Genomic DNA, 13631 nt, shown 5'->3' on the forward strand with positions numbered 1-13631 from the left:
GGGAAAAAAGTGACAACCACCTAACTATGTGGACACAGGTGAGCTTTATATATATACACACATATATATGTATGTTTTTGTGTACACATATATATGTATATATAAAACACAATAACTGTTCCAATGATCTTGGAGTAAAGAATGTTTTAGGAATATCCTCTGAGGGAAAATAACTAGTCTGTCAGCAAAGCAGAAGCTATGCCAGAGAATTTATAGAAATGTACAAAATTCAAGTGAACATGTGAGAAATAAGGAACCCTTCAAACATGACTGCTTAAGGATGTATAAAAGACAGTCAAGGTAAAATAGGTAATCCTATTACAACTAAGATTAAATGACAGTGATATGAGACATGTGATCCTAATAAAATTGTAATATACAGGGAAATACGTAATCTTTAAAAATATGAGTATCTAGAGTTTGAATACATGTTTCGGAAATACATTAAGAGGTCATTTGAACTCAAGATCTTTCCAGAAGATATAAAAGCTGCAGATGCTCTAAATCTTCAAAACAGAAATCAACAGCTTTCTGAGATCCAATTCAGTGCATGCACATTAAAACTCTGGTCCCAAAGCTAAAGAAAAATGCATTAGAGCATGTACATACAGGCAGCTTTATGCTATTTCAATAGAGCACAAAGGTAGCAGTAAAAGTAAAGGATTTTGTTTCAATTTATAATTTGTCTTTCAAAATGTTAAATTCTTGAAAAATATTCAAGTTAATTTATCATCAAATGCATGGCAATACTGGTTTTTTCACTTAAATAAGAAGCACAAACACCAAACATAATTTCCACTAACCTTCAGGATCAAGGAGTTTCTCTATTCCCAGGTGTTTCCTGGCTGCGGTGAATGCATGGTCCAATCGTTGTACAGGTGACTGCTGAGAAGCAACAGCGTTCCAATCAAAAAGGTCTGGTCTAAAGCAAAAAAAGGAGGAAGAATAATTTTTTTATTTTTTAGTCTTACATTTACTCATGTATTTCTAAAGCTAACAATCAGCATCAACTTTTTTATTCTCATAATGAAAGATCATGTTAATTGACCTGGGACTAATGAAGCTCAGTTTTGAATGGGTTTTCATTCTATTCTCATCCATGTCCACCACAATCACATTGTCCATATTTATTATTCTCCAACACATCCCATCCCTATAACCTCACATCCCTGAACCACTGCTGCTCTCCCCCACAGCACTGGGCTCCTGTCACTGCCCACAATGCCCACAGCACACTGGCTCCTTAATTCCAGTCCCAAATAATGCTTGGGTGGGAAAGATCAGGTGCTGTGGCCATGCAATCGGGATTGGCATGTGGCAGGGCAAGCAGGACAGAACTGCTGAGGCCATCTGGGGGCCTTCCTCCTCTCCCCAGCTACCAGTCTTTCACTTCAATTAATATTTCTAAGAATGCAATTGCTTCTGAGATTACCAGATCACTGTTACAACAGATAAAAATAAATCAACAGGTTAAAATATCCATAGAATCATGGAAAAATTTAGATTGGGAAACACCTGTAAGAACATAGAGTTCAACACTTACCCTAACACTGCCAAGTCACAGTTTATATGCTCTTACAGGAAAAGACAGAATGACCAAAACTGAATTATAGCTCAGATGCAGTCTGGGACCTTGTATTAGCAGCTGCGCTATTTGCAGTATAAATAATGTTAGTACAGCACAATCTTTGGCTTTTCATCTAAGAGTTATCCATTAGGAAATCAGAATTTGTTATCAGGCACTCTGGAGAAAAAAAGTTTAATCAAATACCCTGTGATTACTATGCATGTAATATGAAGAAAAACAATTATGCTATTTGTGACTTCAATACAGTGTTCTAAATCAGGGGACATTTAAATGTATCATTTCAACTACTGCCAAATCAAGCACATTATTTACACAATTTAAATTTTTCAATTAATGACAGGTTTACTCACATTTTATTAATTTTATGAGTTAATTTTAAAAAAGTATCCTGAGTTACAATAAATGGAAAAATGTTCACTACATCATATTATAATAATGTCAAGAGAGTAAAGAAAAAAAATATCTCTTTACCTAGCAGTTATTCTCTAGTTATGTACCTTTACTTTCTAATTTTTTCAGAGAGGGGAGTAATTTACATACTAACAACTAAGTTATTCCAAGTTATTTTGCTCCTCTCTGTATAGATACTTAAACAGTAGCGTTTTCTCCCTCCCACATGCAGAATAAGCAAAATACTAATTAATTTTAATTTAATATTAAATCTGGCTGGGAACAGGGTGGAAAAGGAAGGGGAAACTTTGGGTAATCTCTGGGTTTACTCTGTGATCCCACAGACTGCCTTGTGTACTAAAACACAGGCATGCAAAACGCACACTATGAGTACATAATTAGTAAAAAATATTTTTGGCCATTTTCCTTTAGCTGGAGCTGGAGTTAGCATTGTTCATAGCAGTCTACATGATCCTGTTTTCATTTTACAGCTAAATAGTGTTCAGAGAAAACCAGGTATTACCAACGGCTCCTTACACAAAACCAAGATCTCTTTTCCCCTTCACTCTACCTTCCCCAAACCAGTGGGCGACATATGGGTAAGAAACTGGGAGGGGACATAGCCAGGACAGGTGACCCAACCCAGTAAAAGGGACACCATATGCCACATAACTTGCTCAGCCATCAATACCTGGTGAAAGGAAGGGAATGAGGCTGGGGGGTATTTGTCTGGGAAGGTGTCTCCTGCTTGAAGAGTGGCTGGGTACCAGTTACTGCCTTTGCATCACTTGTTTTTCCATTCTACTTACCTCCATGTATTAAAAGAGTCTCTATTTTGACTCAATGGTTTTCTAGCCTTCATTTTTCCTATTTTCTTCCCTGTCCTGGGGGGAACAGGGGGTGCAGCAAGCAAGTGGCTGTTGGGTGCTCACCTGCTGGCTGGGGTCAAGCCACCACACCCCTACACCTTATTCTACCAGCACACAGATATTACTCAAATCCTTATTCCAAATTTAACACTAGGCATAGGATGCACAAGCTCACACATCAAATTTAGCTAAGAGAGCACTGCAGTATCCATAAAGCTGTCTATTATGACTGTCTTAAAGAGCTTGGCAAGGATTTGTTAAATATATGCTATGAAGACTAGAGTGTAAAAAGATTATTTGGTAGGAAAAGCCATTAGGACAAGGAGAGGAAAGAATTGTATCCAAAGTCCTACCTCCTCCTCAATTTTTTCTTTTTCCCTTTTAATTTTTCTCTTTTAATTCGGCTTGAAGTTATAAGCACACCTGCAGTGCTCAGAACAGCACATTATCTTCACATAATCATTCTTGTTTGGTGATACAATATTTTATATACGGGAATATACTTTTAATCAGTCAAGACTCCACTGGGTAAGAACATGAATATTTACAATTGCTCCTTGAGGAATGTCACAATATTGTCTTACCCCTCCCGAGAAAAATCTCTGTCATCATTAATAATATCTTAGATAGTAAATTTTATTCAATTTTTCATTTGTAAATCCAGGAGGGTATTTTCAAGGTAACCTACCAAGACAGTCTAAAATTATTATCATGATATCATCTGTAGAGGTAGGACTCTCAATATAAGACACACAGAGTTTTTGTTAATTTGTTTTTGTGGGTTTTGTTTGTTTGTTTTTCTTTTAAAAAACAAACACTCCAGCACTCACAAGAGTTTGAAACATCACGTCTTAACACCTGGGTTGAACTTGAATGCTGTCTGTGTAGAGGATATGCAGCATCTCTCTCCACTCATTACATTACAAAAATTTGAACTCTCTGAGACACAGCCAGAAGAGAAGCTTCAGTATGTCACTATCAGATTTCTTAGCAATTTTCTTAGCATTGTACATAAAGCAGACAGCACAGATTCCAAGACAACTTACAAGTATATGGCCACCTACTGCAACTCAGTTCTGAGAAATAGCAATTTAATTAAAATATAAATAAATTCAAAAATCTCTCTCTACTCCAACAGCATTTTAAATTTCCAGATTTTCATATTGTTGAAAGATTATGCTGCTCTACATTTCAGTAGCTGTATCACTAGAATAACAGTGTCATAATATCAGCTTGAAGTAGCAGCTTCTCAGTACTATGTGTAAGGATGTTTCACTGGGTGTATTTATGTGGCAATACTGCCAAGTGTGATTGTGGGAAATATTATAGCCTACAAGTTTAATAATTGTAGTAAGTGCAAAACAGCTTTTGAAAATCCCCAAAACAAAACTGATTTTCAAATTACAACTGTCATTAGCTTTCTAAGCAGTTTTAAATACAGGATTGAGAAGGTATGAAATAGTAAAGCAAAGATATGAAATGGAATACTGATTGTCTGCCTTCATTTGTCCTCTCCATATTGTCCAAATAATACCAAGGGGGACAGAATTTATTCTCATATCTGCAGCTTGGGTCTTGCCTGAAAGGGAGCAAACCCACGGAAAAATAAATAGCATTTCCTCACTCCTCTTCCTGAACAATACAACCATACACACTTTCAAAGAAGTTAGAATCAAGTGGAACATGCTGAACTTCATCTAGCCGTTCACCGATCAGCTCAAACAGCACTGGTCTTCGATTACTTTATGACAAGACCACAGAGAGCCAAAATTAAAAAGATTGAAGGCTTCAATGGAGAAGTTTACATTGTAAAAGTCAAACTTTTTATTAAACATAAGGTAATTTTTGCACCCACAGTTCTTCCCTATCACTAGCATAAATATAAACAATAAAAACAAAAAAAAAAAAAAGGAAAACAAACCTGATTTTTTTCAAAACATATTTCAAAGAAAAGTAAAGTAAAAAAAGAGACTCCCTACATCCCATTGACCCCCAGTTACACAACTTACAACAGAGCTCAGCCAGATTGATAAAATTTAATCTGGAGTATATTATGGATAAACAAATCTTACAGACCTCTATGCAGAAATTAAAGTCATGGATAAGACAAGCCACAGTTTTCCATTGTTGTAGACAGAAAATAGTCATATTTAGACCATAAAACTTATCATTGTCTTTTCAATAGAAAAGCTGTGTGTTTTTTGCTTTAACTTGTTATACAAGAATATCTTGTATATGTCTTCAAAACTCTCAAAATTTAAAAAGGTCAGGAGAGAGCAACTGATACATAACCTAGTGGTTTGCTAAAAAAAAGTTATTCTTTTCATACTTCTTCATACCCACTGTTTTTGCATTTACTTTTTCCTGTACTGAAGAAAATTTTTTTTTTCTTTTTTTTTTTTTGCTTCTGCCTAGGACCTCTTTCTGATGTTATTTTCTTTCCCTTCTCACTCTAGCACCCTGAAGCAGAAACAGCTGCAGTGAAGTGCTCATTTGTAAAGCAGTCACCTGGCCTAAGTTCAAGCATTTTAAAGAAGTAAGGAGGAAGATAATGAATGCCACCTGTTCCCACTTCAAAATCCTGATTACAGGACCAGGGAAGAAAAGGAAAAGAGCCGCAACAAATTCGGAAAGAGGTAAAGCTCCCTGGTATCTACATAGAGGAAAAGGATTTAAAGAACTAAATGGGGAAAGGTCTTTGTGATCTGGAGCCTGAAGAAGGGAGCATTTCAACTGTAGAAGGACTGACCTCTCTTCATCAGCAAAATATTTTAGTTTCTGTATATTTCTAGGGTGATGGTGCCACTCCACAGCTGTTGCCTTGTTTTTTTCAGTTAAATGCAGAACATACCATTCAAGAGATCATGTGCCAAGTTTCTATCCTGAGAATTCATCCTCTGGGCTCACTAATGTCCCCTTGGAGATCTGCCAGGTGACCTGTGTTTCACTGTTTCTTGCACTCAGTATTGAAAGCAATTGCTAAAGAGCCTAAATGTCCATGGAGACATGGTGATTACAGAGATGGGAAAATCTACCTAAAGTAACCCCTTAATAAAATGAGGGAGAAAGAGCATTAGAAAAATCAGATCCAATCAAAATAGCAAGCCGAAAGCTAGGGATTAGTGTGTTAGAAGATGTGAGAAATAAAGCTTCCCACTGCTCTCACAGCATACTATGTGGTCAGTGCTTCATGATAGTCTCTTACTTTATCTCAATCCCTTTAGTGATGTACTTAGAAAATTCATCCAGATGCAGATTTCACATTACTGTCTGAACCTCTTAAAAAAAAAAAAAAAAGACAACTACAAACCAAAACAAAAAGCCACCTGTTCATCACTGAAAACATTATATAAGAGGAATGAAAATATCACCACCCATAAAGGAAAGGGATTGGTTTGAAAAATAAATAGATTTAATGCTACCTCAAAATCTACCTGCACTTTAAAAGAGTCTAAATATTACGGAAAAAGACTTTGGGTAGCATCATTCTTTCAGTGTGGGAGAGATTTTTGGTGTTTGGGGTTTTCTGTTGGGTTTTGGAGGTTCTTTGGTTTGTTCTTGGTTTAGTTTTTGTAGAAGTAGAATAGAAATAAAATTGGGAAAAAGTGCACACACTAGGCACTGGGTCCACTGTATGAGGTAAATATCATAAATTATTTTCAAACTATAGCTATCCTTCCTTGTGACTAACTCTGCTTCTATTCCTACCAATGCAGAGGAATAAAGTCAGACGATAAAAAGGGAAGAAAGAAGAGAGCATCTAGACAAAACTTTATGGAGAACAAGGAAATAGACAAGAAAGAAGCGGAACAGGAGAACTAGAGAAATAGGGAATTCTAAAAAAAAAATAAAAAAATAAAAACAAACAAAAAAATTAACTGGAAAAATTGAACAGGGAAAACAGAGGAGCTAAATTCAGAGGTGTTTGTTGAGTGTTTGTCATTTTATGTAAGTAAATCACAAAATATTTATAAAGCATAGGATGTGTGAGACACCCGGTTTCTCTGAGAATTCATGTAAATCATGCTTAGACAACTTTTCTTCAGTGTATATTAAAACTGTCTTGTTTAGGCACTAAATCTAAGACACTCTGACACCAAAGTCTCTAATGCACCTGTATCTTAGAGTGATTGAATTAGGCTCCTTAGAGAAGGTTTTTTTATTATTATAGGATAGAGTTAGGAGCTCCCAAACACTGAATGTCCTAGTGTGCCTATTTAATTGATTCCATCTGGAATCTTGAAGGAAAATTCAGTGTTCCCACATACCAAACATGAAATGCAAAGTCAACAAAAATCAAACATCAATGGTTCATCTCAAAAATTACTGCATCAGGGCTTTGGAGGAAATGAGGAGATGAAAGTCTCTCAGAGAACTTAGTGATTTAAGTCCAGAAAATGACTGGTGTCATTGGAGACTTGCCTCCGGGAATCTGACTGAACACTTGCCATTTCCCAGATAAGTGCAGTAACTACTGGGCAAGAGACAAGACTTCTGTAGAGTAATTCTTCACTTCTATTGAAAATAGGCTCACTGTGCAGAAAGCTATGCAAGATTTATGGCAGCAGACAGAAGAAGAGCAAAAGCAGCCTTAAGTTTTGCAGCCCTGAATTACAAAACCTGAATAAAGTGCATAAATTCCAGTAAGCAGGAAATGAATGTTCATCTGGTGAACTTTGCTCTGAACTGAACACAGTAGTGCATAAAATCTGACAAAGGACACAGAAATTTGTCTAGACAATCCCAGTCTGGTTTACTGGCAGCTGCACTCCCCAGCCAGGGACTGATCCTGAATAAATTCCTCTGTTCAGACTTCTGAATAAATTCCTACAGAGAAGGACAAAAAGGAATTTCTGATTACTGATTTCAGACATCAGATATTACACGGTCCTGCAGAGCATGCAATATGAATATCTGAGTATCAGATACCCTAATCAGGGAACAGACAGTCTGATATTGTTTCTAGGCAGAAAGATGTTGTGGAAAGATGACTGGGGGTAAAATCAGAGGAAACTGAGAAGTTATATTCACATCCTAAGAGAGGTTACAATGGTATGGGAATTTTAGGGAAAAATACAGTTGTGGCTCCCTGGACGGAATGTGGTTGGTGTGTTTGAAACCCGTTCTAAGATGATTCCCCACACAGCGGGATTGTTTGTCAGTGTTTCCCATTGTCTTGGGATTTCAGAGCCCTCCTCACCATCTTGCCTTTGTTCACAGGGAACAGCATGTGGAAACAGTCACATCTTGTCTTTGTCTGGAGAAGCCACATGTACGTGACCTGCAGGGAGCATCCATCATCATCTTCATGTCCCAGCTGCCACAGGGAGCTAAGTCAAGGGGGTGACCATCATTTTTGAGAGAAAAACACCCTCTCTTTCTTTATACTTTTTGTTATCATTATTGCTGTTGTTGCTGTGCATATTTCTTATTCCATTGCTGTTTGCTTTCAGTAAATTGTGATCCCAACCCAAAGTCTGCTTTTGTTCCTCCCTTGCCAGAGGGGGCAGAGAGAAGGGAGTGGCTTATTTGGAGCTTGATTTCTGGATGGTGTTTAAACCTCTGCACAGTTAAAAAGTTTAACTGCCTAACAACTTGAGCAATCAGCAGCCTTGCAGGACAGTCCCCTTTAAGAGAGAAGTATATACTTAAGGCATCAGCAGTAGGAGAAAGAGGTTGGGAGTTTTATCACGTTGGGAAAAGCAAGCCTGCTTTAGAAGCAGCAGTGGCAAGAACTGGGTTTTTTAGATATATTGACTTGTACATCTTCCTTAAGCCATGTACACAGAACCCCCAGAGAACTCTGAATCTCTAGAGGTAGAGTTTTATACAGCATAGACTAGAAGAAGGCAACTTCTGAGAGAGGCTAAAAACTCAAATCAGTGGTGGAATAACATGAAAGATTTTGAAAACAAAGGCTACCTTCTCCAGCTGCGTCCTTGTGAGGCAAATCCATACTTTCAATTCAACACCTATGAGAGGCTTTCAACAAACACCACATTTTCCCCTTATAAGCGCCCACAGGAAAATCTCCTTCTCCCTCTGGGACAGCCTCAAAGGCTGAGTTTTGGATCTACTCCTTGCTCTTCTGAAAAGTTTCCAAGCCTGTACTCCTTGAGACTGTCTTCTTGGTATACAGACTGAAATTCCAGAAAAGGATCTGAGCTGTGTATATTTGGTTGTGCTGTGAAAAGCTCTCCCTCCATAAGAGGATTTAGTATGACACAAAACACAGCACCCAGGTCAAAGCAAACAGACAGTCATTTAAAAGAATGCTGAAACTGCTGAAACACCCACAGAGGAAGCAGCTAAACCCCCCACATAACAGACACACCGTCCTCAAGCCCTGTACAGCCATCTGTCACAAGCTTACTGAAACAGTGAAAAGCTGCTTTTCCTACCTGTGGCTGTGGAGGAGTGCGTTGAAAGCCAATCCATCAGACCAGCTGGTGGTGAAATTGGTAACGTTGACCTGTGGGTAATTGCGAGTCGATTGACGGACCCAGCTCAGCAGAATCATCTCACTGTTTGTCTGCTGCAGCCCAGCCATGATGTTTTTCATTACATCTTTGACCTGCAATAAAAGACAGAATTTGATAAATGATTGAACTTATTAAAAGGTGTTTCTTTTCTTGAAATGAAAAACCTTCAGTTACATAAATTTCAACTCCAAAGAAAAACTGCTAAGTAATTAAAGAACGTATTTGTTTTCACAATGTAATGACAGCAATCAATTCTGAATGCTTAAAGCCAACAGCTACTGACATGCATGAATTCATTCATCCCTGTGCCACAGGTGAAGCAGGGACAGAGAAAGCACATTTGTTAGCATAATTTGTGGTAACAGAGTTCTTTCAAACTAAATGTTTCTCCTTGTGGTTTTCTTTGATCTGGAAATACATCCTTAGTTAATATGACACATTACAGCAAAAGTTGATAAAATGATGAAGAGCATAAGCAGTGGATCATATTGTTGACTTAAAGGTGCAAACTATATTTGCATACATGTACCTGGATAAAAATTCAAACTCATTGCATGCATTAAGAGTATTGCATATGTTTCAATTTCATTATTTTAATGAAGTTAATATTCCTTTTTCACTAGAGAGAGTTTACCAATCTACAGTTACTATTTTACAAAAAGCCTAGAGGCTTTTATAAATATTATCCTGGAGTTTGACATAATGCAGTAGATTTTTTATTTCCTATCAATTTCTTTACTAGTAAAAGACCACATAAAACTTCTATTAAGAATTATTTTCCTGTAAAGTAGCACCTTTTAAATCATTTCTTTCCCCATATATCTTTTAGAATAGCAGCTCTTTGAAATTATTCCCTATGATATAATTTAACTATAAAGTTGCTTATTGCTGCTTATTCACTTAGGGAATATTGCATTTCATTATCATTTTCCTCTTGAATTGCTCTGCTGCCAGTATCACTCAGTCAGAGAACTACATTCATGGCAGAATCTACTTTATGATAATGTGTGGACCACTTTGAAACTGTAAAAGTTGTAAGATAATATGCAGAAGCTGTAATCTGAAAGAACAGTCAACAAAAACAAGGACAATTAATTATGGTGATATTATGAAAAAAACTGAGATAACCTTTTATTGTTGAGTATGGCAAATTTCTCACTAGTTTCACAGAATTAATTCAATAATTTGATTTTGTGAAGATACGAATTACTGAAATAACATTTTGGTCTTGCATCTCAGAAGCATATTGACCAAAGAATATCAGTGCCCTTAATTTTCCTTTTGAGACTTAAGTGTAAACTTTACATTATATGCTATTAATTTCTAAGATGGAAAGAGAAATGTATCCTCTAAATTTCATGGGATATGTTCCTGACTTCACTCTTAGATTTTAATTTGCACCAATGAAAATTAATATAAATTATGTCAGATAAGAATAGAAGTTTTTATAGTTGTCTCCATTTTTACATCCGGAGACACAAAATAGAGTGTTAGAAAATTAGGAAATATACTCTTTGTTTTTGCTTCATATGTCTGAGTGGGTGTTTTGCATTTCTTGACATTTTCAATGTCTTTACTTTTGAGAGATGCCAAAGTTGATTTACATAATGTAGGAAGAAGCTGAGATTTGGCCTCTGTATTTCCAGGCACCATCACTAGCTTAAAAATACAGAATCCTCTTTTTTTCATTAATCTGGATGCTAAAAAAGAAGAAAACTTTTGCAATTAGCATCTGTTGCACAACACATAAGAAAGACAAGAAATAAGAAAATACTAAAGCTATGGAGACTTGTCCAAGCTAAGATTTCATCGTTCATTTTGTTTTTTATCATACGCCTGTATTTACAAATGCAGATTTTTCTGAACATTATAAGCAAACTCTAACTTCTGAACACTACAACACACATTTGCATTAAAAAATAGCTGAATGAAGACAGGAACACCATATTTAGAAATAGAAGAGTTCATAACACAGAACTGATTATGTCTTTGAGATGATACCAAAGACAAAGGGGCTATGTCTGTGAACAGAAATGATTAGACAAAATGAGTAAAAAATATGGGTCATCAGGAAGGAAATTATTCAGAAAAATCCAGGTAATAAGTCCAAAATCCTTAATTTATTTTTACTTTTCAGTAAATGAATACAAAACAGTTTCAATATCACCTTGTTGAGTTAAATATGCTTACAAGAGATAAAGTTTTGCTCTCCTTTTCCTGCATTTCTTTGCAACAGTGAAGACTCTTAAACTTAGGATTTTTTGTTGCCTCCTAGGGAAAGTCAGAAATTTAAAATAACAGAGTAAAAGGGTCTGACCTCCTCCTGAATGCTGAGTCTCCCTCCTCTTTAGTGAGAATCAGTGGATAACTCCACTTCTACAGCTGGAGCCACCTTGTCCACCTGAGTGTCCTGAGGGGCATTGCCAGCCCACCCCAGCTGGCACCTTGGCAGCACCACACTGTCTGCAGGATGGCTGGGTCCTGAAGCAGATCCGTGCCTGAGCACAAGAGTGCTGGCTGATATTTTGGTGAAAAGGAAGCTTTTTTGAAGGCTTCCTGGTTAAGATGTACTGCTGGCAAAGTGGCACACAGAGATGTATTCATGTCATCCTGAAGAGCTTTCAGACAAACTCCCTCAGCATCCAGGCTCAAATACTGCAGCTATTTCAAAGTGCCTCTGCCTCATGCTGTCAGGTGATGAATTGACCTCTGCCACTTATTTCTTTTTTACCTCTCCTTTCTAATGCAGTGTATCCTGGCAGGACACAAAGCTTTCAGGTGTAGGAAACTCTGACTTCCAGAGAACAGATATTCTTGCTCTTCCTGGGGAATGGACATATGCTATGGCAACAGGAAAAGATTAAATTTTGATAGAAGGGTGGGAAAGGACAATACAGACATCACTGAGATGGTTTCTGAAATGCCAGGCTGCCAAAAGGAAAGCTGTGGACAGAATGAGAGCACTGCTATTCCTGTCACCACATGAAGGAAGTGGCCAAAAGCAGCACAGCCAGCCCTGGCTCACAGCAGCAATGGACCTTTGATCTTCCCATGGCAGGGCCATGTCCTGGAATCTGGGCACGTGTTGCTGTGTGTGTAAGATGACAAGGAACACAGCATGATCTCAGGCTCACACTACATCTCTTTCACCTAAAACCCACACTCAGGCATGTAACATTTTATAAGACTGGCACTTGGCTTCAGAATGCCAGATCCTAGAAAAGAGGGAGGGAAGAACTAATCTGAAAACTATTTTCAATGCAAAAATTTTTAATTTTTCTTAATAAAATAGGAACCTTACATCTCTCTGAGAGAATCACTTAGCATTTTTTACTTGCTAGATTTCAGGTATTCTGACTGCATAGATTACATTTTTATAGCTAGAACCACTAAACTCTTTCCAAGTACATTTGATAGAACACTTTAAGGACATTTTCATAGATATTCAAGACACCTATCAAAGTAAAGGATATTATTTTTTTCATTGATTCAAGGTGGATTGACAGAAGTGTTTCATTTCCATAATAAAAAATTGAAATTAAAATGGTAATTCATATTAAAATACTGACATGCACAATAACCCTGATGCTTTTAGTAAGTCTCCAAATGAGGCTGTCAGGCTGTTGAAATGCTCCCATCTGAAATATTTTCCTTATGTATAGATCTATTCTTTTATTATTTTTCCCAGAGAAAGTCAAGACTTGGGCCAAATATTTTTGCTAGGGGTTTTCTTTCATGCTTTACATGAAAGTAAGTTCACTCCTAAAAACATAACGGAACAATTTACAAACTGCCATATAGAATGTTTTTCCATTCTTAAGGGAGTTCATCAAATATAACAGTTCACAAATTAATAGTTTTCCTGTTTACTTAAATGTTAATGCTGCAGTGAGGCTGGGATCACAGAGCTGGGAGAAAGAGGGCAGCAGCTTCAAGGAAATAGAGTGTGATGGATTCAGTACCATAAAGAGCTTTGGCAGCAGGTGCTCAACTCAGAATGATGGTTCAATTTCAGGGAAACTTTTAATAATAATCTGAAAAAACCAGGCTAGATAAGAAAGAACACAATCACCACAGGGGATACAGAAAGCCATGACATTTCCACTGCACAGATGTGTGTGTGTCTACCACATCTACTGGTGCCTCTCCTCAATGGGATTGCTGATATCCATTTGGATTGGTACTGATATTGTTCCTTTCATGCACCTTTCTTCTACCATCTCTTTTCTAAAACTATTTTTACACAAAGAGATTAAAATTTTTGTGAGACCATCATGTTGTCATATGTAAGTACAGTTGTGC

The 13631-nt window shown here is 37.0% G+C and overlaps 1 protein-coding gene across 7 annotated transcripts in view; it reads right to left on the reverse strand.

Annotated features, from left to right (window-relative positions):
* DMD (dystrophin) overlaps positions 1-13631 on the reverse strand; it is a 1148466-nt gene that overhangs the window by 762624 nt on the left and 372211 nt on the right. For all 7 annotated transcript variants that reach the window (XM_041472370.1, XM_041472371.1, XM_041472365.1 and 4 more), the window contains exons 6-7: positions 9249-9421; positions 804-922 (exon numbers count right to left, since the gene is read on the reverse strand). In XM_041472370.1, the coding sequence (XP_041328304.1) occupies positions 804-922; positions 9249-9421 (292 nt within the window). The remainder of the gene's footprint in view (positions 1-803; positions 923-9248; positions 9422-13631) is intronic.

Source organism: Pyrgilauda ruficollis, unplaced genomic scaffold (genome assembly GCF_017590135.1).
Source record: "Pyrgilauda ruficollis isolate IOZ18807 unplaced genomic scaffold, ASM1759013v1 scaffold29, whole genome shotgun sequence".
In the NCBI taxonomy this organism is placed as follows: Eukaryota; Metazoa; Chordata; class Aves; order Passeriformes; family Passeridae; genus Pyrgilauda; species Pyrgilauda ruficollis.